This window comes from Crocodylus porosus, unplaced genomic scaffold, assembly GCF_001723895.1.
Source record: "Crocodylus porosus isolate Cpor-Errol unplaced genomic scaffold, CroPor_comp1, whole genome shotgun sequence".
In the NCBI taxonomy this organism is placed as follows: domain Eukaryota; kingdom Metazoa; phylum Chordata; order Crocodylia; family Crocodylidae; genus Crocodylus; species Crocodylus porosus.
This window is the reverse complement of record NW_017728949.1, coordinates 14,963,494-14,990,167: the sequence shown is the minus strand read 5'-3', so window position 1 is coordinate 14,990,167 and position 26,674 is coordinate 14,963,494. Positions and strand designations below refer to the sequence as shown.

The window sequence follows — 26,674 nt, the reverse complement described above, 5'->3', positions numbered from 1 at the left end:
TTAGAAGTCAAGGCTTTGTGAGAAAAATTTTTGAAGAATCTTCCATAGTTGCTTCAATATTAAAATCTGTTTAACACACAATCCCGAGAAAACAGCTCACTGTTTACCTAAGTCTTATAATGTACCTTAGATGAACAGCAATTTAAACTAAAACAATAACATTCCATTTTATTCACTTATTCAGATACCATAGCTATCCATTTTTAGAGTGATTTTTTTCAAACTGGAATAATAATGGTTAATTTGCTTAACTTTGGAAATTTTCTGGAAGTATACCTGGTTCAAAGATTATACAGGCTGTGATAATTGCTAATTAGCATCATTTTTATTCATGTATTATTTTTCCAGGATAAAGATGCCAGAATCGGCTTTCTCCAAAAGGCAATTGATGTTGTCATAATGGTAACAGGGGAGCCATTAGCAGTGAAGCCAGTCCGTATTGTAGCTGGACATGAACCTGAAAAAACAAATGAATTTCTCCAAGCAATTGGAAAATGCTGTCTCAATAAGGTAGAACCTTACTTTTGATGTGTTACATCTGATTCCCAATATTTTCAGTCCTGTATCTGGCCTTTTCAGATATTGCTATGTTTGATTTGTAGATATGACCAACTTCACTGGCATTCGCCCATGATTTATATGTATAGAGAGATAGCACAATTATTATATTAACTACAGTATGATTAAATTCAAATCCTAATCCTTAGCTTTTGTATTCACGAATCAGATCTTCAAGTCATGTACACTTTGTATATATCATTATTACTTTTTACCCTTTTAGCTGAACAGGGAATCCAATTCACTTTATTTACCACACAATTGCTAAGCATTTTCACGTTGGAAGCTTCTGTATTTTAATTAGCCTTGAATGTAGGGCTACTTAATAAGTATTTATTATGCACTTATCTTGAGCTCCTCATCCAGAAACGGCCTCCTTTATCATAGCCTTAGCCTTGTCAGTGATCTGATCAAGAGCAGAGACAGATTTAATGCTCTTCCAAAGACTTTCTCTTTCATAAAAAATACAAGTTCAAAACACTTGAGCTAATGATAGTAAAGAGTTTATGAGGATATTACCATAAATTACTGTAGTATTTGAGGGTTGTACAAAAGGAGTATTTAAGTTGGCTTTGAGCAATAATCTGTTAGTTTTTAAGTTTACCCTACACCTATTCAATAAAACAAGTATGTTAGCAATTCATTAAAAAACTTAAAAAGCCTGAGATCGGGAAAAACAGTGTCAGAACTGAATGACCTACTGTTTCCTTCAGCATTTTGTGATGAGATCAAATATCCTGAAGGTCCTTTCAGCTGACTTGGATTGCCATAATTATCCTATTGATTTTTTTTTTTTAATTATTATTATGCAGAATATTTAATCTGGTCTGTCCTGTGAAAAGAATCCTGTGAAAAGTCATCATCTTTATTTTAACTCGGGACTTTTAGTGTCTATTTCACCATGCTGCTTACCACTACTGCAATTGGAGCAAATGTCATTCACACACAGATATTAATGGCTGAAACTGAAAACCCACAAAAATCTACTCTCTGTTTGTACCTCCAGAGAGGATTGGAACAGTCACATACCTGATTCCCCTTAGAGCTGATTTCAGTTTTAATGTCTTTAAAGCTTATTCTTTTTCAGAAGATCAAGACTGAACCAAAAAATTCCTAAGGGAATGGGAACCATTGTATACTAAAATTTTGTTATATAGTACTTGATCACTGTTGTGAACAATATAGATGTACACTGAAACCGAACTTTCACCACCACCATCACCAGCTCATTAAAAAAAAGTTTGGTTAATAGAGCATGTTTAATTAATACAGTGTGGCTTTTAAGGTGAAGGTATAATAGATGCTTGAAGACATTTTTAACATGATCCCTGATGCCTGTTGGAAGTGCTCCTCAACATAGGTTTCCTTGCATTCTTGCGTTGTCTCCTTAAAAAGAAAATCCACTCACTAAAATGAAGAAACAGGACAGTGTATGTAAATAGAGCTTAATGTAGTTAAGAACATTTAACCAGTCAAACTGTCATAAAATGATTACAAAATAATTCATGTAATTTTTTCAAGTCTAAAGTAACACGATGTCATGAAAACTGCTAGAATTAGGAAAATATAGAGAAGTGCAAGAAAGCACTTAATAACATTTAAATGAAAGAAATAGATGGAAACTTCTGACTTCTTTAAAACCATCATATAGACACCCTTCTGGCTCAGCTGGTGCCCCTCCTGATCCACTGCCCCTCACCCCCAGCCGCCAAGTGTGTGGGACAGGAGGTGGGTGCTTGTGGGGCGTGGGGTGGGGTATGTTTCCCCATATTTGCGCACCCAAAGAGGACATGGTGCAGTCTGGCCAGATTGGCACGGGCAGCAGCCGCTTCTGCACCCCAGCAGGAGGGACTTGGTACGGGAAGGTGGAGTATAGCAGTAACACTCATTACTGCCACTGCTACCACCACTGAGACCCCTACACCAGGGCAGCACAAGCAGCACGAGAAGTAACAGATGGGATGGATGGGTGGGGCCATGCTGCCTTCCCATCCTCCTGCTGCTAGCCACTCATGCACTGGGTTGTGGCTCTACCCCTGCACTATGACCCAGCCACTGCTACTGCTGTCAAGCTGCCCATGCTGCCTGCCATCCCATCTTCCCTCTGGGGTACAGCCATGTCCTGAGGGGAGTGGCAGTAGTGGCTGGACCATGGCGGTGGGGTAGATGGTGAGTGGGAGGAGGTGAAGGAACTGCTGTCTTCCACTCCCATTCATTACTCCTTGTGTTGCTGGTGGCATGGTTATCACAGGGATGGCAGCAGCAATGAGTCTCACTGGCCCGCTTGCCCTCCTACAATGGGTCCTGCCCGCTGGGCTGTGGGGTGACTTTTGCCTGTGCTGGTCTTGCCAGTGCAGCCCTGTGCCTGCTGTGGCCACACAAATCTTAGGGGCAGCGTGCCCCCCTATGCTCCCGTGACATGTTGCCTGTGCCTCACCCACCCCATAGACCTATCTGTGGGGAGCTGCAGGAGCTGCTTCCCATACTGCCTGGCTGTTGCGTGCATGTCTGTACCACATGCATGTGGTGCCTCCTACCTGATCATCTTCCCCCCAGCCCCAAGCAGCCCCTTGCCAGCCTGCAAGGGGAAACCTGTGGTTTCCCATGTTTTTCTCCTTTAAAGGAGAATCCATTTTTAAAGTTTGTTTGTGACTCTTTCATATATTCTTGCGACCCACAGGTTAAGAAACAGGTTGATGTAGACTATTGTGTTTAATTTGACTAGATTTTTTTACATCTCCACTTGTAGTTATCCAGTGATGATGCTGTGAAAAGGGTCCTTGCTGGGGAGAAAGCTGATATCAAGGGGAAAACTCCATCTTCTTCTAAATTTCAGGACAAAGAAAATAGAGAATCCAGGGCAGAAGAACAAAAAAGCCATAAAGATAAAGAGGTGGGTTTTGCATGCTTTTTGTGGGGAATATTACTTAGTTTTTGAATCTTGGCTGGAAAATACTGTATAGTATACCTGCCTCAGAGCTTTAGTTGTAATCATATTTTAACTTTGTTTTTAGGGTAGAGGCGACTCTGAAATAAAAGACAGAAGCACAAGCAGGGACAGAAAACCTAGAGAAGAACTGAAAGATGGAGAGAGCAGACAAAGAGAAAAGGAAAGTGACAAGCATAAAGATAATGACAGATGCACAGGCCTTGAAAGGGACAATATTAAGGAGAGTGAAAAACACGAGAGAGACGCGCACAAAAACAGAACAGCTAAACAAGGAAGAGAAACAGAAAAAAGTAGAGACAAAGAAAAAGGCAACACTGAACGAGAGAAAGACCTGGGCCATGATAAAGGACGGGAGAGAGACAGAAAAAATGATGGCAGAAGAGAAAAGGACAGAGTGAAGGGCAGGGATAAAGACTATGAGAAAGGTCTGAACAGGGAAAAAGACAGGGAAAAACGAGAACGTGGCAAAGATGGGGAACGTTCAAGAGAACAAGGAAAAGATAAAGCAGAAAAAAAGGTAAAGCAAATCTTATTTGGGGGAAGAAACATATGGTTTTCTCAGCTTTATAGTGTGGGTATTGAATCTATAGTAAGTTTGCATGTAGCATCATCTAATAACTAATAACTATTAACCACAGGCAAGTTCATTTGCTTTCAGAGGGAATATTTTTCACTAAACAAAAAGTTTACTATAGAGTTGGCTTGCTCTTTTAAATAATGAATAAAAGATGCTCTTCCTTCAAAGCCTTCTCTCCCTCTCACTTTATTTGTCCTGGTTAGCACTGACCAGGATTGAATGTGCATGTGCAAACACTGTTTCCATACTTCAGCTACAAGCTAACTTTTAAAAGGAGGTATACCAGTCTCTTCAGAACTATTAAAAATGACTCCTGGCAAGGAGAGCTTTGGAAAATAAAACCTAGAAGGTGCCAGGACACTTTGCATTTCAGTTGAAAGCTTATGTGTTCTACTTAAAGATCCTGGGCTTTTAGTTTCTGTAAGTAACTATGCAACCAACCTCCTCCCTTCAAGCAAAAGTCAGCCATTACAAATGTTGAATTATACCCAATCTTTGTGGACATAATCTTGTCTAAGTAAAACAAATAGTTTGGCAACAGCATAATATGTAAAAGAAAGGAAAGTTGTGGTAGTCATGTTACAAAAAAGGAGTAGAGGGAAGGACTCTGGAGCTTTCCTCTGTAATAAATGAGGAGTGGACAGTATGTGGAGTGTCCTGAGAACATCATCCTGGAAGACAGCTTTTCCAATGAGATCCACTGTGTTTGATAATGTGTACTTTTTAACTTTTTCTACCTGAGATTCTAAATTAGGCGACATCAGGGACATCTAAAGTATGAGAACAGGTTAGCATTGTTTTGTGTGAAAAAACAAATGTATAGACCTAGCCCCCAATCTAGAGTCTTCCTTTTTTCACTGAGATTTGCTCAAAAAAGACATTATTTCATATTGAGTTTTACATGTTCAGTTTATCAGTGGAAACATCCGTTGATGTTTGGTGCCATCTAGGTTTTTATACAGGCACTGCACTGTAGCAAAACCTTATTGGAGAACTTTGTTTGCTTGGAAGGATTCACCTTATGCCAGTAACGACTGTAGGTAGGGCCCTACCAAATTCATGGTGGGAGTGGGCTTCTCTTTAATTTTGCAGGTTTCCCTGTGGGCCCCTCTGCCACTGATTGGTGAAGGGGCCTCACTTGCTGCTTGCTCTTGATTGGCGGGGAGGCAAAACTTCAGTTTTAAATTTGGTGCCATTTTTGCCGCCCAGCACTGATTGACTATGGGGCCCTGGCAGCTCCGCTGCTTGCTGGTGACCAGCAGGGAGGCAAAACCGATACCATGTTGCTGCAGCAGCATTAAAAATGGACCCACCTGAAGGGATACGAAGGGCTGTCCTACAGAGCGACAAGAGTGTGGAGAGACAGACTTTGTCCCAGCAGGAACAATGTTTACCCTGAGGGCAAGTGAAGCTGCTGTGATGTGTAACCCCAGCAAGGTTTGAATGAGAGTGACGTTAGCAAAAACCCAGAAAGACCCCTGGCCTGGGATTGGCTGAGGGGGCTTGTTTAATGGGAAAGGGAAGCAGTTTTTCGTGGGGGAAGAACAAAGGGGAAGAGGGACAGGCTGGAGGTCAGGAAAAGGACCTTACCATGGCTATGCCCTGGCAGAGCTCTGGAGAGGTAGTGTGGAGAGGCTGCACTGGAGAGAAACAGGGCATGCTTTCTCCCTCTTGCCCCCTTGGAGTCCTTCCAGGGCAGACACAAGAGAGGAGCTGCCTGTGGGGAGACCCTGCTACAAACCCTGTGTGGCTGGGGACCATAAGGGAGCAGCCACCGCCTGCTGCACCGGGACCCCTGGAGCTCGTGAGAGGGATGTGAGCAGCAGGGGCTGTCCACAGCTTCTGTGCCAGGGACACAGCTCCGAGACACCCAGCCAGGGGCAGTGTACACAGGGTCCTCACAGTTACCCTGGAACATATAAGGTAGAGACTGAGTGTGTAAATAAGTTCCTGATAGTTTATTAGTTGGTGTATCAATTTAGTTACTTATTGGATCCTTATTGATGGAGGGTAATTTGTATACCTTCCCCTAGTGTAATGTGCATCTAAGAATCATTAACCCTTAAGCCACCATCACCAGGTTATGCCATGTAACACTTGTTTTATTACATTAGTTATATGTTATCTTGTAAATATATTCTGTAAATAGTTTTACAGCAGTCTGCAAGGTTGTTTTGATTGTAAGGGGAGGCTCTCTGATTGGGGACCCTGCAGCACTTACCCAGGGAGCTGAGCAGGGCTTCCAGCTACCCCAGGATCTCACTATTCAAGTGAGGGTGTGGGTAGCATCATGCCCAGGGTTACAGTGTGGGGGCTCATCTGGGATCTCCTGGCGGTGTACCATGCTTAATAGGTGCCACATGCCCATAGTGGAGCATCTCCCCCACCTTGCAGCAGGCCTGTGATTTGCTTTTCTCCCCCCCAAAATTGTTTTTACCCCACTGTGGGAGTATTGATGTAAGGGTTCCCAATTGTTATGGCCATGGCAGAGCTTCTGCAGTGGTACACGGAGCTGCAGGTGAACCCAGGGAAGGCGCTTGAGATTACCAATATTCCCAAGGACCTTTTAGCAGAAGCCAGTCAGGATCTGCTCAGGGGGTCTTCTTGATGCCTTGGACTGTGCCAGGTGCATGGAGTCCTCCCATCGAATGGTGTTGTGTGAGCTGACAACCACAGTGGATTCCCTATGTATTTCCCTGGTGCTGGAGGTTGCGGATGAGGAAGTCTGGACTGTAACTCTAGTAGACAAGGGGCCTGTGCCCCACTCAGACTCTGGAGGCGGCTCTGAGGAACCTTCTCCTAGGGGACTGAAGGCCCTGCACCAGCTTCCCTGTCTGGGAGTGGGACAGGCTCCGGAGCACCAGACCCAGGGTGAGCAAAGGCATCGGGAAAAGCCCTGAAGGAGGCCCTCCAACCATCACCTGAGTCGGTTGCCTACAAGAGGCTCCTCGTATTTTCAGGGAAGGACCCACTCCCTCCAGGGGAAGAGTCTTTTCAGGCATGGCATTCCCACGTGACAGAAACTTTGGTCTTGTGGGCAGTCTCAGAAGAGAAGCTGAGGCAGTTGCTGGAGAGTCTCCGAGATCCAGCTTTTGAAGTGCTTCAAATGATTAAGCTGGAAAGCTCCAATGCATCAGTTCTTCAGTATCTTGACCTTCTGTCTAGCATCTTTGGGAAATCAGTGCAAACTGAGGCTTTGTTTCTGGAATTTAACGGAACGTACCAACTAAAAGGGGGAGATGGCCTCAGCGTACATCCTGTGGTTAAAGAAAGTATAACAGCAGCTAGTGGCCCGAGGAGGACTCACTCTGGAGATGGCTGGCAAAGCTCGCTTGCAGCAGCTCTGGGTAGGGATACTTTATGATGAGCAACTGGTGAGGGATCTCAACCTCACCAGGAGGAGAGAGGATCCTCCTATGTTTGGGTAGTTGCTTTGGGAAATGAGGGAGGCTGAAAGCCTTCGAGCTATAAAGACATCCATCAAAGCTCAGGGTTTTGGCCATGGCTCCATACCCACCACGACCATGGGTTGTCGAGATGCCGATGGTGCCTGACTTTGACAATGATGCTCCAGAGCCACTAGCTGTACTGCACCAGTGAGCCCAGGTGACATGAGGAAGTCAGCCCAGGGCCTCCCAACGCTCCCTAGCTATCAGGTCACAGTGACTCCGCCAGCCCATGGGGAAGGCAAAATTTTGTTCGCACAGTCAATTTAGTATTGGCTTCTTGAAGGTTCAGATCAAGTGTAGTACCAGGCTTAGTTGGCTAACATTGTATTTTCTGTAACCTAGTTGTGTCCCCCTCCCCATCCCTCTTATGTTAGTCCCTCGTTCGGGCAATGTGCATTTCCCAACTGGCTTTATCATCTTTGTGGATTCACAATCCTAAACATCTACTAATAAAATTCAATCTGTTCTTATCAGTTTAATCAATTTAGTTACTTACTGGTTTGTTATTGATGGTGGATAATTTGTATACCTTCCCCGGCATAATGTGCATCTAAGAATCATTAACCCTGAAGCCACCATTGCCAGGTTATGCCATGTAACACTTGTTTTATTATGTTAGTTATATATTATCTTGTAAATAAATTCTGTAAATAGTTTTACAGCAGTCTGCAAGGTTGTTTTGATTGTAAGGGGAGGCTCTCTGCTTGGGGACTCTGCAGCAGTTACCCAGGGAGCTGAGCAGGGTCACTGGCTACTGTGTATTCCAGGATCCCACTATTCAGGTGAGGGTGCGGGTAGCGTTGTGCCCAGGGTTACATTTAAAACCACAGTTTACACTTCCCTGCTGATCAGGAGCAAGCCGCAAGCAGGGCGCCTCCACAATCAGCAGCAGGGAGGCTGTGCAGGATTTAAAGAATCTTTAATTCTCTGGGGGAACCTGCAAGATTTAAAGAAGCTGCAGCTCAGCTTACTTCCACCATGAATTCAGTAGGGCCCTATCTATAGGATGTCAGTTGAAAAAAGAGAGAGAAAAACAATAATTTTATCACCCTCAGAATTGCATTTAGTTTCTTTAACCCAAATACAGGTCATTCAATGTATCCTTAAGTATTACAGTGGTTGGATATAAATCAGTTGTCTCATTTCAGTCCACAGAATCGGAGGAAACTAGAGCAAGGAAATCTGCTAAAGACACCAAGAATGAACCAAATAATGAGGTTAGTATTGCGGAACACGTTTTAAAGGTAGATATCTAAGTATTGCCTTTTTAGAATGTATTAAGTTAGGCTGGGTTTTGGTGAGTTTTTCAGACATGAGGATTACTATAATTCAGAAAAAAATGCTTAAATTGAATGAAAATGCTTACAAGATTCTGAAGTCTTCATGCTGAAGTGCTGTCAGCTTAAATCATATGACACACTTCTTATATGACTAATAATAGTCATCCTGTTTAAGCTATTCATTCATTCTTAAATTTTCTCTGTGCTGGGATGATAAAAATCAATGAGCCTTACTTTTTAGTTTTAAGTACTGCAATATTTGGGTTTGGACACTAAAAGGGAAATTTATTTGTATAGAAACTGTTGTTACATATGTTTTGGAACCTTTATTTCTTCTAAGTTTTATAACCTCTTTTATTACAAAAATGTTTTTACAGATACTATGTTGTTTTATTAGAAAATGGTAATTCTAATAATGGAAGTCATCTTAGAGGGTTGACTCATTGGATTTGAATAGAAAGGAAGGAGGGTATGATATCAACCAGTTGGTTGCCACTGAACAGTAGCTGCAGGTTTTCTCTTGCTTCTAGTGAAGCATCTTGTCTACATCTGTCTCCTGCTGACTGCAGACAGTTTTGGGAGTGGCTGGTCTACGCAGCTGCTTCTTTAGAAATGGAGACTTTAAATTACGATAAAGCACTAAAAATTAGAAAAAATAAAACTAGTTGATCCCAAGTCTAGCAGTAGTCCCTGTAGGGAGTCTGTGGACTCTTGATATCATCGTGTCTTCTGTTCTGGATGACAAATTTTATAGCCATTCTTTGACTAAAATGCAGCCAAACTTCTCAAAATATTGGCACTTGAAATGAGAGCTTATAAACTACTTTTAAACCTGAAGCAATTTTTTATGGCCAAGTTAAACTTCCTGCAAATTGGGATTTCTAATGGAAATTCTGAGGCTGATTCCAAACTATAGCAATGCTCTTGGGCATCACAATAATATACTAGTGTAATAAAGTTCCATTTCCTTTCTTAAGTGCTTTTTGGAATTATTCCAGGGAATTTTGGTTTATTATTTTAAATTTAGATGGCATGCTTTTCCTTCTCTTACTAGCATAACAAAAGACACTGCTTAGCCTGCAGGTGATGAAAACATGCACTGTAGACCTATGTAGAAAAAATGGCCACCTCTTTAGCTGTATAGAAAGAGAGTAGAATTAAAATGTTCTCAGTGAATCCTTGGACATGGAGAATTAAGATTATCACCCAAAGTGATTTAGGATATTTCCAAAACAAAGGTATTGAGAAATTGATCTTAATGGACTGGGGCTGATCATCCCATCATTGCAATAGTTTCACACCAGTGTAAATGCCTTGATTTCCATGCAGTTACTTGTGTTTTAGAACTGGCCTAACTTCACTGAAGTCACTTCATTGCAGCTGTAAAACAGGTGTAGTAATAACGGAAAACTGGGCCAAAAAACAGTTATATGAGTATATGTATAAAGATTTTAATAGCATTATTTCATTAATTTTACTGCATAGTTTCTTTACTTTAATATCTTTTGAACTTTAAAAAAAAATCAATCCATAGTTTATCAAGAATTTTGAAACAATTCTTTAGAAATTTAATCATTTGAATTGTGCCGTGGTGCAAGATTAGTTTTACGGAGAGCAGTCTTCACTTGTCATGACACATGGCTATACTGATTATAGTGTAATGAAGTAAGTTCTAAATCATGTTGTGTCAAAGATTTTATTTGGAGAACGGATATTTTTATTTAAAAAGAAAATAAGTTGCCTTGCTTCCTAGTTTGAAACATCAGATTATGGAAACAATAACTTAACATTCCTAAGCATTACTGCTTTTGACTCTGTTGTATAATTAGAACCTGAGCCTCCTGCTTGTGTATCTCTATCTATATTACACATAAAAGTACATTTAAAGGACTTTAAGGGCACAAAGTAAAGCACTCAAAAGTTAAGAAATGCCAGACATAGGGTCGTATATAGTTTTATTGCAGTAGTCTTTAATGATGAGCTAATATGCTATTTATGTCCTCAGAATTTTTGTCTTTCTTAATGCACATGGGCACTTCTGTGGCATTCATCCCTGTGGTATCTGAGTACTTAAAAAATGTTCATTACACTACCAAATATTTAGCAAAATGCATCTCATCTGTCTGTGTAACTGGTTCACGATAAACAACAACCTACTTCTTGTTGGCATCCTTTTTGAACAGTTAGGGAGCTAAGGAACAAAGGCTTTCTAAGAACCCTTAATTTGGGGTTTTCAGTAAGTCGGGACTAACTTTTTTCTGAATACTCAGTACAATATAGCTGTTTATTGAAGCTGTTCCCATTTATTTTAGTTGCAGTTGTGAGTGCTCACCACATCTACAAACCAAATCATTTATCTCATGTTTGTTTCTCAAAGTGAGGAGCATACAGTTTGTGGCTATATTTGGAAAAAAAATTAACCAACTTTCCAAGTATCCTTAGAATTTCTCTGAAGTAGAATTCGGCTGCCTTTAACCCTGACACCCTCCTTAATCTTTCTGTAATCCTCATTCTCATACACTATACATCTTTCAACTTGTGCAGTGATGAAGCAGGGGATTGATGGAGAACAGCCTCCTTGAGCACACAAACCTTATAGATTCTCAGAGTAAATTTATCTCTTGTACGAAATGGAGCAGGGGCTACAAGGACACAATAGTATATAATCATGTTATTAAAGACTGTGTTTTAAAATGTGTACGTACATGAGGACCATATTAAGGTTGCAAAGACGGGCTTACTTCTGGTATTTCCTAACTTTTGAGGACTTGACTTTGCAGCCTTATTGTTCTTAATGTTTTGTATGTAATTCTTTAGGTTTTTAAAGATGCAAACTTTACCATGTGGCAGAATAGACACCCACATGGTTCATTGCCAAAGATAGAATTTTCAGGTCGACCACATATACTTCTGCCACTTGAGCAAAAGAAGTTACTAATAGCAGAAGTAGGTTGTTGCTTGCTGTGGACTAGTTACATAGGCACATGAGGTGTGCTCCTTCATATATTTCACAGATGTTTCCTGACAGCAGAGCAAGAGTAACACTTAAGAATCTGAAGGTCCATTTCATACTCTGGAATGAATTATGCTCTAGTGGTCACACAACCGTTTTTCTGTCTCTTTTTTTTTTCTCTCTCTCTCTCTTTCTGTAAATTTTGACCTCCTCTGCCCTGTCCTTCTCCCCATCCTGTTTTTTTATCTAGGTTTGGCTTCTATACCTGGCACGTACTCCTCATGCTTCTTGTCCATGTCTCTTTGCTCACCAATCCATGTCTCTCTCTCCCTTCTTTTTCCAGACACTAGGCTTCTTGTCCCAGTCTACTTTTCTTTATTCAGGGTCTGCAAATTGCCTCTGCTGGGTGTGTGGCAGTTTCCTGTTATACATATTCTGGGTGTCAGCAGGTGGTCAGTGAGAGCACTAGTGAAAGAGAGAGGCCCCCTTCTCTCATTTGTGATGCCTGGAGGGTTTCAAGTTGAATATCTTGTATATTGCAGTCCTCTGGAAAACTGTGTTTAGAAATATCTTAACTATTTAAATATACAGTAAAGCTTTTACTTAGACCTCAGTTGTTTAAGATCTGAGTTCTGAGCAAGATTCTATTTGTGCTCTTTTCTTCCTCAAAAGCATAATATTTTTCTTGCTATTTATTCTCAAAACTCAGTGGTGATGTGTACAGGGTGCACTGGGGTGCCATGCACCCCCTGAGAGTTCTGGTGCACCCCCAGATAGGCCATGCTCCCCGCTTAGGTGATGGGCATGGTAGGCAGGCAGGAGCACTGGTGTCCCCCCCTGTGAGCACCGGTTGGGGAGTGGGAGTGCTGGATGAAGCATTTCGGACGCTTCCGGGAGTGCCATGGCCGCTTCCCGGTTGGTGCAATCAGCCGTGGGGGGACCCCTCCCCCCTGGTCGGTGAGATTGGCTGTGGGGAACCTGCCTCGGTTGCTGAGTTGTCACTGGGAGGGGCACATGCCCCCCTGACTAAAGTGGCACCAATCGCCCATGTCAAAACTGATGAGAAAATATCCACAAACTTTAACAGTTCAAATTCCCCCCATTTGACATTGCTTGTGTGTTGGTACTAGACAAACCCTGTCTGTCATCCAGCTAATGGCGGTGGTGGCTTGGGTATCTATAATTAATTTTCCAAAATTAAAGATAATTTCAGTGGGAGCTAAAAGGAAACGTTTGCATAATACACAGCAGACAATCTTAGACATGTATCAGAAAAATAACATCTTAATTGGAAGCAGGTTGTTTATCGCTTTTAGAGAGATGGATAGCCGTGTTTATGCGAAGTCAGTCAGAAGGTAGGGTAGGGTGCCACCTTAGAGACTAACTGCTTGATACCTAATAATTTCTATTCTCTAAGGCACTACCCTGCCCTGCTTTCTGCATCGCTTTGTGATCAGAGGAAGTGAAATGATACTTTTTTTGTTTTTTATTTTCTTTGGTCCAGTTTTACTAAATAGATTTATTTTAAAATAGATGTATCCATTGCATAACTGCTTCTCTTCTAAACCATAAAGGTAACTTTGTTTGTCAAAGGTTTTTGACAGAAAGGAGATCCAGGATTTAAGTGGACCTTCTGAAACATATGGTGCTGTTTATATGAATGTGGCTAAAGAAGTTGGATAGGTATGTTGGTTACCCCTAAAGCAAAACACATTGAAAAAGTATGTTCTAGTTTGCAGATGGCCATTGTAACTTTTGGCTGAAGCTCTTTCTAATATCCTGTCACTTTTGTCCACATCTGTGGTGACTTTTGTTATTGCCATACAACCTGTATTGCTCTGGAACTAGTCATTGGAATCATCTGCTAAGTTGCATCTAATGAACTTCTTTCAAAGGAAAATTTCTATTAGAAATGATTTTGAATATCTAATAAAGTGATTTACTAGGTCAAAGAAAAGTTAGCTACCCTGAGAGAAACAAAGACAGTAGTTGCATAGAGCTGTTTTTTGGAGGTTTTCATAAGTATTTGTATTGTATGATTCTGGCATCAGTTATTCACAATCATTTCATATAATTGAGGGTAAACATTAACATTTTTAATTTACCAGTCAACATTTTCTAAGCCATAGGAAATTCCTTTTTGTCTGATGGGAGCTAGGTGGTATTAACTAAAGTTGGCAGATACCACATTTCAGCCTACTGACTTCAGTTTATCAGGAGGTAATAAGATATTGATATTTTCTAAATAAGCTATACAAATGAGAGCTTATTTGGGCCTTGACAAATGTTGATCTTTCTGGGTTGTTGTTATGCATTTCAAATGATGTTTCTTTCAGGTTTGAGAAAGAGAGAAAGATCCAGGGAATTATTCAAGTGTTCCAAGAAAGCCTGTTAGAAATTAATTGGGGTTTTGTTTCCACAATAGTGGTACAGCTGTTTGAATAATGTGCTGAATAGCTTACAGTGATACACACACAGGGTGAGAGCTATTATATAATTTACAAACAAATCACAATGATATGGTTGTGTTAGCATATCAGAACATCCAGTAAGATTCCAAGGCAATGAGTGAATTTGAATTAATCCCGAGAATAGGAATTCCAGAGATGCATTTTAATGTAATATCAGGCCATCAGTGGCAATGGATTTATAAAGAGGAAAAGCTTACAGCTGATATCTTTTAAAAACAAGTAAGTTGTTTGTCTTCTCTTGTGTGGAGACCTTTTTTCCCCTCTGGCAGCTAATGATCCCTAGAATTGTATAAGTAATCTGCTAGTGCATGTTGGTTCAGTTTATATCTCCATAGTGGCTCCAAATGCTTTGGTTACCAGCCATTTTAGATATGACCCTAGACTTGATAAAAATCAATAAATAAATTTAGCCTTTCAAAAATGAGGGAAATTATCGCCACTTATAAAGTCAATTATGCCTTCATAATTTGGAAGAAAACCAAGGTATTCTGATACACTACTCTGTTGTCTTTGATTTCATAGTTGATTGCTTAACCTTCAGACAGCATAGATGCATAAAAATCACTGTGCCATCGATCAGGTCCTGAACAGATCTTGTGCCCCTAAGGGGTCTCACTTCATCTTGTGCTTTTTTTTTTTTGTGGTCTTAGATGAGTCTTAGATGCCAGATATGTTATGAAGGGGCAGGGAAGTTGAGAAAAAGGGAAGCTACAGGGGCAAAGAGAATGTGTCATTGGAAAAGGATATGAATTGTGTCCCTCAAGATCGTTGATTTGCTAATCCAGTGATTAGACAGCATTGCCATTTGGGGTTTGGATTAGAAAATTGGCTGAGTTTCTACCCAGGGAATACTTCTCTTTATGACCTACTATATTTCTATCAATGAGCATTGCTTAACACCTAAGTAGAGCTGTCAAAGGATTGGAGGAGTGAGATCAGAGGTCTGAGTAATGGGTTAGCTGCTGTAGTGCAGAATGTTATAACCTTCCAAATGTATACAGGTATAACTAAATGTATGCAAATATAACTACGCAACTAGCAATATTTCTTGGGTCACATTCTTAATTAGTTTGCCAGACTATTGTAAAAGTAACTGTAAAGTAAAAACTAACTACATTGATTACTTTTGGACACCCTGGAGCCTCTTAACTTTTGAGAGAGCTCTCTTTTCATCTTTCGTTAGAAATAATTAAATGATAAACATTGTAGTTTCTATGTTTTTGTGTCCTTCCTTAGTGATAAACATTAGCTCTTACTTTGCACCTGTTGCAGTGTGCACGTGCTGCACAAAAATGTAAAACCGTGCATGCGATTACTGACCAACAAATTTAATTGCCTAAATAGACTCTGTGAGAAGTCTTTCCACCTAGTCCCAACTTTTCCCTACCTGTGCTAATACTGCATCACCAAAATTAAGAGAAAGTTTGACTAAACCACGTGTGTCCCTGAAGGCTTTCAAGCAGATGCTGATGGAATGTGAGGTTTTCTTTTTGCTTCTTGTATTATATTATAAAAGTTAATATAGTAATAAAATAAATAAAATAGGCCACTTTAATAATATGTTTTTATATTCTTATCTATGTATTAATATGTATCACTACTTTCTAAATAGAGTGAATCCAAAACATTGTGTATTCAGATACAGTTACTATCAACAGTAATAATTTCATCAAAACATATTTATGTCAAAAGCAGTTTATTTACTCGGTACCCCCTATTTTCCATTTCACTAGTTCCTGCATTGCTTACAGTTTAACATGTTTATGTTTGGTTTTTTTATTACAAGCTTCCTGAAATTCTGCAAGCAGAGGTATTCAGTACAGCATTTTTTGGTAGAAAAAATGCTATAAACATCTTTATTTCTGTTTTTAGATTTCATAAGCTGGTTATAAAAGCTGGTGTGTGTGCGTGTGTGTGTTCGTGTTCTCACAGAATGCCTACAAATAGCTGAAACAATCAAATAAGCACAAATGCCATGAAATATTTTTAAAATGTTTTATTAATAAAGTGTCCTCTGTGTGTTTATCCAGAAATCCCATTACATTCATGAGCATTACTTACCGCTAAAGAGGAAATGTTACCTTCTAAATACAAATTAAAAACTTACAACTTAACATCTAATCTTTGCTTTCTTCCTGTTTACCTATCTTTTAAATTCTGTCTATTGGGTGCACTGTCCTCAGCTTTTAGAAATCAGCTGCTGCTCCTACCATACCTTTATCATTATTTCTCATATATTCTTTTTTTAAATGTTCCTTTATTGAAGTTACAAGCAGGAGTTCCAATATACTACAGATAAAGTAAATATTTTATACTGTTTTGTTTAGAGCAGAATTTAGTTTTGGGGTATTGTTGAAGAATTTTTATTATAAACATTTGGAAATAACATGATTATCATTTGTATCATCAGAATGTGCATTATCAGTTGGCAGTAAATTCTGGATGCAGAATAGGTGAGCTATTAAGCTTTCAGAGTACAAGTAGCATTTGGAAAACAAATTAGGGAGAAATTCTTAAGGCTAAAAATCCTCACATATGTTTAGCAGCCAAGATGCAGAGATATCTTACTAGGATGGTGAATACGGGAAAGTAAACTGCATTCTATAAATCATGTGTACTTTATCACCTTGTACTGCTTAGTTTCAATCACTTCATTTTATTTAAAAATGTAGATAAAGGACATTTCTGTGAAAGAAAAGTGAAGTTGGTAGAAGCATAATGAATGATATTCATAATGAATGACTTAGCAGAACCTAGTGTCTGTTCTGTTCACTATGCACTACTGAATGGCACCGCAACTGTCATCACTGTGTCAGTCCATCATTGTTCTTGCAAGTGAGAAGAAGACTTCTCTGAAAGTTTAGGGGTTATTTGCAGGCTTTCTTTGAACTAGTCGTCCATCATATCCAAATTCTGGTCATGGAGCAAAGATTCTTGGATGGCCTAAGCCTGCCTACAAAATCGTTTCAAGATCCTCCCTTACACCTCACACTAAAGTATTGGAGTACCATTTAGCATACATGCTCCAAACTGTGTGTGTAATGGGCCTGTCCAGTACCCGACTGTTAACAAAGGTAATCATCACAGACCTGGCTGAATTCCCACTGCTGGATGTTTCCTAGGATGCTGTGTGTGGAGCCTATCTGTTGAAATATATTTAAGCTCTCCCAGTTCTTGCTACTACTGTGCCTGTGTTTGGTCTCTGACATACTTTCTAGGCACACATTCTGTCTGTTACCCCCATGTGAGTTTGACCTCACAGTTCATTTGCCCTAGACTCCCAAGCCCTAGTGTTGATCTCCTTCTTTCTCCCACAGTACCTTCACTGAGGTCCAACACTGTGGGTGCTCTTCTGTTCCACTCATCTCTGTTAGGGTCACATGATAGTTGCAATAGGTAACACACACACTTTGCAGAAGGAATTTGAAAATTTAACAGCACAAAATGTATACCAGTCCTGATGCAACACCTATGTGGCACTCCTTGCCTGCTCATTACCACTCCAGAGCATTCTTTAGATGTAGGTCAGGACCCTTCAGAGTGTCCAGGATCTTCGTCATGCACAGGCTACTTTTCTGCTTCTGGTTTCTTTTTCCTCTCCTGAAGAGGCTGGTTGTCCTGTAAGGTTACAGCATCTAATACCCAGGTCATCTTCACCATGGTATCATAGCTTTCCATCAACGATGTATTGCCTGTTTACAACCATTGTCAAAACTATTTTTCCTAGTCTGCCTGTCTTCTTTGTCCAAGGTTGTTCATCTGAATAGAAGCCTAAATTCGACAATCTGGTTTCAGTCCTTTATTATCACCCCTTGAATTTCATCCCAAGATAGAGGTAAAAATTCTACAGAGGCAGTAAGCTAGCTTCACAATTGAAACAGAGCTTATATTTTGGTAGAGATGCGTACAGAACTAGTCCCTTGTCCATAGACAGATCCCCTCAATTGCTATGCAGACTCCTAGGATGCCCTATTCCGAGCAGTGGTAGGCTACCACAGGCTGTTTTAAAAGTTGTGACAGCCAGTGTTGTCTTCTCAAAATAGTTGCAATAGCCTTTCCATCCCAAGGTTGCCAAATGCATTGGAGTAGTTTCTTTGAAGATTCAGGAATACATTGGTTACATTTAACTTACTTTTAAAGATGTGCAAATATACCTCTAACCAAGTTTTAACTTTTTTGTTTTACTTGTGAGTTTAACAGGGAAGATTTCTGCTGATTGTGCATGGTTTGATCTTGTGTTTGTGTGCTGGAGCTGTCTGTGTAATGAAATATAATGTGCAGGGTTTTTTGTTTTTTTTAAAGAGTGAAAGTCTTGCAAGATTATCAAGGCAGCATTCAACAAAAGGGTCAAGGCACCGGTCCAAACCCGGAGGAGAAGGTAACTGGAAAGAATATTTTTCTATTAAATAAGCTTGAGGGATATGAATAGAAATGTCATTAATTTTAAGTGACCTTTTTGACTTCTGCTTGTGTGTGCTGAATGCACATAACCTGCATTTATGAATCCAGATGTCAGTTTTTCTACATAGATTGTGTTGGTGGATGTAGTTGCCCAGTCCAGTGTGTCCGCATTTTCCATACAAAATTTTAGAGACTGATTTAGAAGTAAATCGTGGAATGCTTTGCTTCATACGGTATCAGGACTAGATGAAACTTTTGTGCACCTCTGAAACTTTGTGCACCTCAGTTTTTATTCTGATATGGCAATGCTGAAAACAATGTTACTGAATGTTTTGTATTTCTATTTCATAAAGGTACGTACAGCACTTTTTGAAAAGATTACACATTAATTTTTTTTTAAGTATGCTTTTTACTCTGGTATTGGTGTGCCTTTGCAAGACCCTAAGTTACTAAGGAACTCAGCAAGGCAAAACATAGTGTTTCCTGGTAATCTGGAAACTGACTGCTTATCTAGGAATCTAGGATTTCACAATTAAATCAGTTGGTAAGACGTGGACAAAGAAGTACATCTTGAGGCTGTTCTTCAGTGTGGCTGGGCGCATGCATTTTAACTTACAGCAATGTAATAAATAGTACAGCAAGTTGGGCACAAATATGATGGCCTTTTGATGAGATCACCATATTCAGAAGGTGGTTAGATGAATTCTGCACTATCTAGGCCTTTTTGAGTAGTTTTTGCACATAGCTGTAATCTACCTCATGGATTGCAGAAATGTGGTTGATTGTGGCATTTTTCATCTCTGAAGGGATGGAACACAATTTCTTCATTGGTCATAAATTATCCTCTTTAGTCAAGTAAAATTGAGGATTCAAGTAAGATCCCTGGATTACAGACCATTTTGATGACTATTAGGGAAAACTCTCCTAATTGTTGAAACAAGTATGTATTTGGTCACATCCTCAAAGTATTTTCCCCAATTTCTGCATCAGTGTAAACTAGATTAATCTTAAACCAGTATTTTTTTTCATTCTGATTTGTTTTTACCTAGATAGTCCAGTTCAGAAGAAAGGCATTGTCATCATTTTTTACTTCATAATCTATGTGACCTACCGCAGGGGTCAGCAACCTATAGCCCATAGGCCAGATCTGACCTATGGAGCTGGGGCTTAGGTGGCATTCAGTGACAGGGTGGGGGCTTTGCCTGGTGCTTTGTGGCTGGGCGAGCAGGGACCTTTCTCAAGCAGCATCACAGCAAGGCAGTGGGGAGAAGCAGTGGCAGGGAAAAGTAGCAGCAGCAGCCAGTTTATAACACAGACCTATCCAGTACCTGAGCTGGGTCATTCCAGCTGGCTGCTGCAAAATGTTGCAAACTGTTGTCCTACAGTATTTACAAGTAAATGTTAGGGAGCATGGTGACAGAGTTGAGTCTTGTGGGATTCTACTGCAGCCTGTCTTTGGGAAAGAGTCAGATACTCCATTTGCTTTCTGGAAACAGTTCGGAAAGAATGAGCACAGCTAATCAAGGGCCATTCTGTCCGTGCCTGCCAGGATTTGCAGCAGCTAGCACAAAGCTGATCAACCCCGATCAGGTTCTTGAAGCCTGAATGGATAAGATCACGGGGCTGTTTGATGTTTGTGTGATTTGGCTTCTCTGATCCTCTCTTCTTTCAGTGAAGGGAGATGGAACTTAAGAAGGTAGTCAACTCAGATATTCATGTCAGATTTGGGTCCCTTAAAGGCCTGAAGATTTGGACTTCATAGGTTTAAAGATGTGTTTCATAACACAAGCCGTTTTGAGAGAAGTTCTAGTATATCTCTATAGCAATGGTCACCTACCAGTGGATCTCAGGCCTCTGGTAGATCTTGGAGCCTCTTGGAGTTGATCTGAGGCTGGAGTGGGAGTATGAGTGCCTGAGTGCGTGCTCGCGCGTGCCCAAGCCCAGCAGGTCAATCCATGGGGGAGGGAAGGGGTGTGGGCTAGATCAAGGCTGCTGCGGTGAGGGACAGTGCTGCAGAGGCTGGCCAGGTAAGACTTACCTCCTGGGGAGGCACACCCCCAAATATTTTTTTTCTTTCTCTGCCTCAGCCTGCCTCCCCCCACTCCCCACAGACTTACCTGCTGGGCGCAGGGGAAGGAAGGGAGGGCGTTGGTGGTGGCAGTGCATGGTAGAGTTTGAGTTTCTTTTAAATGCCGAAGGTGATCTCATACTTAAAAAAGTTGGAGGTCACTGCTCTATAGCCTTCTGCCACGCATGCTGGCTCTGTGTCCAGTTTGTATGTAGTTAGAAATGCTCTGTAGAGTTTTGTCAAGGTCTGTGTTGGGGCCTAGTTTGAATTTAAAGTAAGGGTTGGAGATATATCAGTCTTTAAGAAGCCTTCAAGCCCTACACAGCATTAGGTATATGCTTCTGGAGTTTGAAGCAGCCTACTGCTGGCCATTGTGGAAGTAATACAGAATCACTTATTTTTCATCACAGTTGCTCTCTGGTGGTTTGGAAATTCTTTATTTCAGACAAATAGACCCATCGCTGAATTTCCACCTGTTGTATTCCATCTAATCTTTTCCTGTATTTTCCCTATGGCTGGACTAGAGTTATATCAAATCTTCTTTTTGTTATTTGATAAGGGCCAAATTGCCTTTTCTTTTTGGTATATATTTGGTGTTATTAGAACTCTGATATTAGTCTCGTTGACCAGTGAGAAGTAGCCAGGGGGATGGTAAGGAGTATAACAGCCAAAGGGATGTGGCCTGAAATTGTGGTAGATAGGATTTTATTGCTTCATTGAGTTACATCCTGGGTTCTCTGTGCTTTTAGCGCATCACAGTGCAGTATCCTCAGGATCAGGCCATAAAGTAGAATTCTCAAGATTTTGTGGAATCAAAATAGAGCTAAAATGAATACTTATATTTTTAGGCATGCATTATTTTGTTGGATCTCTCTGCTACGATCTGTATTAAATTGGATAAAAGCAAAATTTACTGTTGTATTTGTTATTATTCTTTTTGCATTCTTTGGTCATTTTCTTCTTCAAAGCTGCCATTATCATGGATGTCAAATGACTACCCTGTCCGACTGTTATGCTATGAAACCATGTTATCTGTGATCAGCTTAAGATCAATTTGAGTTTAACCAATTTAAAAAGTTTACTCCAAAATATATTATAGTATTTCTCTAAGGCCCTTCCCTAGTGAAGAACCTTTATGTGCATACTTGAATTGTTTCATTCACACTGTTATCTTCTGCATGCTCACTGAAAGGTAACAGAGCTATGAAGGAAAAGAAGCATTAACTGTAAGCTTGCCCTGAAACCTGAAATGTGAAGCTACTAATATTAAACATGAGCTAAAATGAAGTCTGTACCAAAGTCATGGTGGGGGTGGAGGGGACCCAAGTTTGTGGCTGTATTAGATTACCATGCCATCATGACTAAACCCAGATCAGACCAACTAAGTCTTCTGGTTTGGTTTTGTTTTTGCTTTAGTGTAACGTTGGTATCAAATGCTGCTTATCAAACATTGTCATGATTTGGTTTCAGATTTTTCTCATTTAAACAGATGCAGTACTGTAAGCTTTCCTCATGTTGCCCTGCCTGTGCACAGCAGCTGTCTATCTGATCTGATCTTTCAGTCCCTGGCCTCTGTGCTAAGTTGGTTAGTTTTGACAGCGGTTCTGAGATTTTGACGCTTGCCCATTTGGAAACAGACTTGGATCACCACAAATTCATTCCTATCCTATAAGCAATTTAACAGCTATTGGAAGGTAACGTTTCAAGTTTTTACAGATTTACTGACTTGGGCTGCTTACCAGAAGATCCTACTGACAGTCAGTCACAGATGCATTCCCAGTCTCTTGAAAATTTTCACTGAAACAGCTAAGCTGCTAACTTTTAGATGTCTCCTATAAATGCCACTCCTGTATTTTGCAAAAGTTATAACCAATTTTATTTGTATTTTAAGGTCCTTCATTAGAGCTGATTAGGTCGCCACCTTCAGTTAGTAAGTGTACTAAACAAATATTGTATTTTTAAACTAATTAGTTCAAAGATTCATATAAATATATTCTGAATAATTATTCCCATAACTTTTATGTCAGGAAGAAAGGATTCTAAAAGTGGTACAACTAGAGACTCACCTGAAAAAAAGTCTAGTTCATCACATATGAAAGGACATGGTAGGAAGGATACAGTAGAAAAACAGTTAGGTAAGGAACAAAATTGTCTGTTAACCAGGGTTTGTATTTTGATAATGCAATTGGAATTTCTGGTTTTCAAGGAAATGCCTTGAAAGTTTTCGTTTTTCTGATTTAGACAAAACAGGTGTTATTCTTCACGCTCCTCACTCTTGCTGTGTAACATCCCCTCTGTACTAACTTCTCAGCAGAAATGAGTAATCACGGTATCATTCTAAACAGTGCTTTGATTGCATGTATTGATATAATTTCCCTCGGTTCTGAAACTGATTTCTAGTTAGTTATGTCCCAGGTGGCTAAGGAGAAATGCTAACACGTTTACATCATACTGTGGGTAAAATTTGGCCAGTTCCCTTTTCAGAAGGAGCTAGGGTTCAATGTTTTAAAACTCTTTAGGCATTTAAATATCTTTCTGAAAAGCCAACATTTTAGAAACCAAAGTCCCATTGACCTAGACTTGTGAGTCAAGTAGGTGTTTTGAAAATGTTAGTTCACATCTTAAGTAAAGACATTACTGTGAGCTTTTAATAATCTTATAGCTGAAAAACATTATTGGGATCCTGTTGCCTGTAAACTGATTTTTACCTCATGGTGACCCTTGCCTGATTTCTTTAGTTTTCTTTTGCCACAATGTAGTATTTGTTTTCTGATGTATTTGTTTAATTTTTTAATATTATTTTAATGTTGTTTTATGTTTTTAGCACTAAGTACATTCAGTTTTCACTTTACTGAGACTTTTAGTTCTTTAGGGCAGTGGCCATTTTTTGTTCTGTGTTTATATACTGCATACCAGAGAGGTTCTGGTCCATGACTAGGGTACCAAAGTGATACAAGTAATAATGGAATCAGAACTCATGGTGGAGGTGATATCTTTTATTAGACTAACTAGATTTTTGCAAAAAAATCCTTTAATATTTTATAATTTATTTGCAAAACTCTAGTTGGTCTAATAAAAGAGATCATCTCTACCATGAGTTCTGATTCCTTTTGCCTCTAGACCGATATGGTTACAACCTGGACACCTGACGCAAGTAATAATGCACACTTGTTAATAGTAACATTCGTCTAAGCCTGTGTTAAATGCCTAATGCATTTGTGTGAGGGCTATTATAAGTTTGATTGTTGTCAGGGGACTTGGCTTTGTGTTCATACATTTTTAATACCAAATCTAAGTCAGAGGTGGCCAAGGGGCACAAGTGGCAGGGGCGGCCTCTGTGTGACACCTGGCAGGTCAGAGAGGGAGCAAGGAGAACAGCAGCAGATAGGATAGGGAGCAAAAAGCAGAACAACAAATGGGGCAGGGAGCACAGGACAGGAAGCAGAAAGCATCACAGCAGCTCAGGGAGGGAAATGGATTCCTGTGGTACTTGGGGTAGGTGTGAAACTTAGCTGGTGGCATGCCTGCCAGAAAGGTTGCCCCCCACTCATCTAAATGAATAAATATGGGGTGTCAGGAAGAAAATAGGGTTGTAGTATATAACTCGATCTGTGAATGCAGATGCAGCCATTGTGTTGCATAAAACTGGATTGAGAAGTACAGTTGCAGTTCAGAAGGAATAAATGTAATTTGTGAACCTGGTAGTTAAGAGAATATACCAGGTCTTGCTCAACTGGGCATATGGGGAACAGATTTACAGTAGTTGTAGATATATTTTTAATTTATTTGAACTTTCAGCTAACTAATAGATGTACTCCCATTTTAAGTAGGTACAGTTTTATTTTCACTGTTGTAATATAATTTACAATAAAACTAATTGTATAGCAGTAGAAACTATGCTAATTAGAAAGCCAGTTTATTAGCTGCATGTCACATTAATTTGTCAGTGGTCTTTCAAACAAAGTTAAATTACTCTGTTTAAATCACATGTGATTGGTGTGTAGTTAAGGAAGCATGTGAACAACCTTCTTGAAAAGAATGGATGCTGTTACAGTGGGTAGTACTTCTTATGTTAGAGAAGTATTTTATGCATGTTAGGAGTAAGTTACATATAAAGAAACCTGAATATTAGGATTTCAAGCTGCTACCCTGTATTTCCATATCAGAAATTGATTTCATGATGCGACTTGGAAATGCAGGCAGGAGAAGTACAGAGGAAATCTGGTGAATTTGTGTCAAAACCTCAATTTTTAATACAGTGAAAAATTCTTGGAACATCAGTGAAAAGACTCAACAACTGAAGTTTATGCTTGTCAAGGGTGTTGTCATACCTGAAAACTGCTCAGGTGATGCTTTGAAAATCAGAAATGCAAACATGTGAGAAGGGGTGTAGGTAGGTAGGACTGTGCAGAGCTTTGATCCCTGATTCAATTTGGTGGAGATTCGTCCCGATTCGGTGGCTGAATCTCTGAATCTGAATTGAATCAGAGGACCCTTTATTCTCTCTGAATTGAATCGATTTGGAGAGAGTCGGAAAGATTTGGCAATTCGGGCATAGACACAGTGTTAAATATTTTTTTCTACATACCTCTAGGTAGCAGGCAGCTGTGAATGCTGCAATGATGGGGTGCATAGAGTGTCCCACAAAAGTCCAGGGTGGTCCCCAGCGTGCTCGGCAGCAGACCCAGAAATGGGCCAGAAGAACTTCCGGTCCACTTCTAGGTCTGCTGGGGAGCGTGCTGGGGGGCCCCCCTTGTGCCCCCCAGCTCAGCGACTGGTGCTTCCTGGGTCTGGGTCCCCCCACGGCCAATCACCGAGCTGGGAGGATGCAGGGGAGGGCTCCCCAGCGGACTCAGAAGTGGACCAGAAGTAGTTCCAGTCCACTTCTGGGCGCTGCTCAGCATGTGGAGAGCCCCCCTGTATGCCTTTGGAGCATCTACCCCAACTTCGCAGTGTTCACAAGTCACTCTGGTACCTTGAGGTACGTAGAAAAAACATTTAAAGCTATCTCTACGTCCAAATAGCTGATTCTCTGAATTGGCTTTGAATCTTCAGATTTGGATCCAGCTGAATCAAATCGGGGACAGTGATCCAAATCAATTAATCGAATCACTGTCCCTGATTTGGGCCAAATCTGAATCGAATAGGGTCTGCTTCGCACACCCCAAATATGGAGCAGTTGGTGAGCCTGTCAGTACGGCAACAGATTCTGCAGTGTTTCAGACTATATCCCTGATGTATATAGTTCTCATTGTAAATTATTTTATGTCAGGAGGAAGGGAAGCTAGTAAAAGTGCAGCTAATATTTTGGTTGAGAAAACTGCTAGCATATTGAGAGCTGAGTCTATCACTACAGTACAGGAAAGAGGTAAGAAAGTACAGTGCTCCGTATATATGCGTTGAATAGCATTTAATAATGATGTCTGTGTTTTACCTTTGAACCAACTGTTACAATATACAACATCAGTAGACAACCTTTTCTGGCTGTGGGCTGCGATGATGCACCTTGGGTCAGAGGCAGGCAGGGGCTAGGACTTGCCTACAGCCTGCGGTGTAAAATACTCTTTTCTAATCCATCTGAATGTTTTTGTATTCATTTTTATTCCTACTAAAGTTTTGGTCTTACTGATACCTTTAGCAAAATTATACTTGTGTGAGGTTAAAAATATTTTTTTTTTTACTGTCTCATTCAATGTCTCTTTGTACAGTTCTTATGAGACAGGGTAAAAGAATGCCTAACACCTTCTATGTGCTATCCATTACCTTGTTTTATACCTCTTGTGGCTATTTTATTTCTTCAAAACAGTTTTAGTCTTTTCCGTGCCTACCGTCTTTTAAATTACATGTCTGGACCTATCCTACTTTTTTTTTTTTTGAGCTGGGGTGATATGAGATGTATGTATTTACCTGGAATGAATATATTCAGTTGATTTGTGCAATGCTCTTATTTTTAATTTGTCCTTCCAT

General features: G+C 40.2%; 1 protein-coding gene across 3 annotated transcripts in view; it reads left to right on the top strand.

Moving 5' to 3' along the window:
* The window catches only part of TRAF3IP1 (TRAF3 interacting protein 1), a 63,787-nt gene that overhangs the window by 6,711 nt on the left and 30,402 nt on the right, over nucleotides 1–26,674 (top strand). For 2 of the 3 annotated variants that reach the window (XM_019553920.1, XM_019553919.1), the window contains exons 3-10: nucleotides 349–510; nucleotides 3,308–3,451; nucleotides 3,573–4,025; nucleotides 8,683–8,751; nucleotides 18,541–18,616; nucleotides 22,599–22,637; nucleotides 22,735–22,842; nucleotides 25,980–26,075. In XM_019553920.1, coding sequence (XP_019409465.1) covers nucleotides 349–510; nucleotides 3,308–3,451; nucleotides 3,573–4,025; nucleotides 8,683–8,751; nucleotides 18,541–18,616; nucleotides 22,599–22,637; nucleotides 22,735–22,842; nucleotides 25,980–26,075 — 1,147 coding nt within the window. The remainder of the gene's footprint in view (nucleotides 1–348; nucleotides 511–3,307; nucleotides 3,452–3,572; nucleotides 4,026–8,682; nucleotides 8,752–18,540; nucleotides 18,617–22,598; nucleotides 22,638–22,734; nucleotides 22,843–25,979; nucleotides 26,076–26,674) is intronic. The other variant, XM_019553921.1, reaches the window with a different exon arrangement.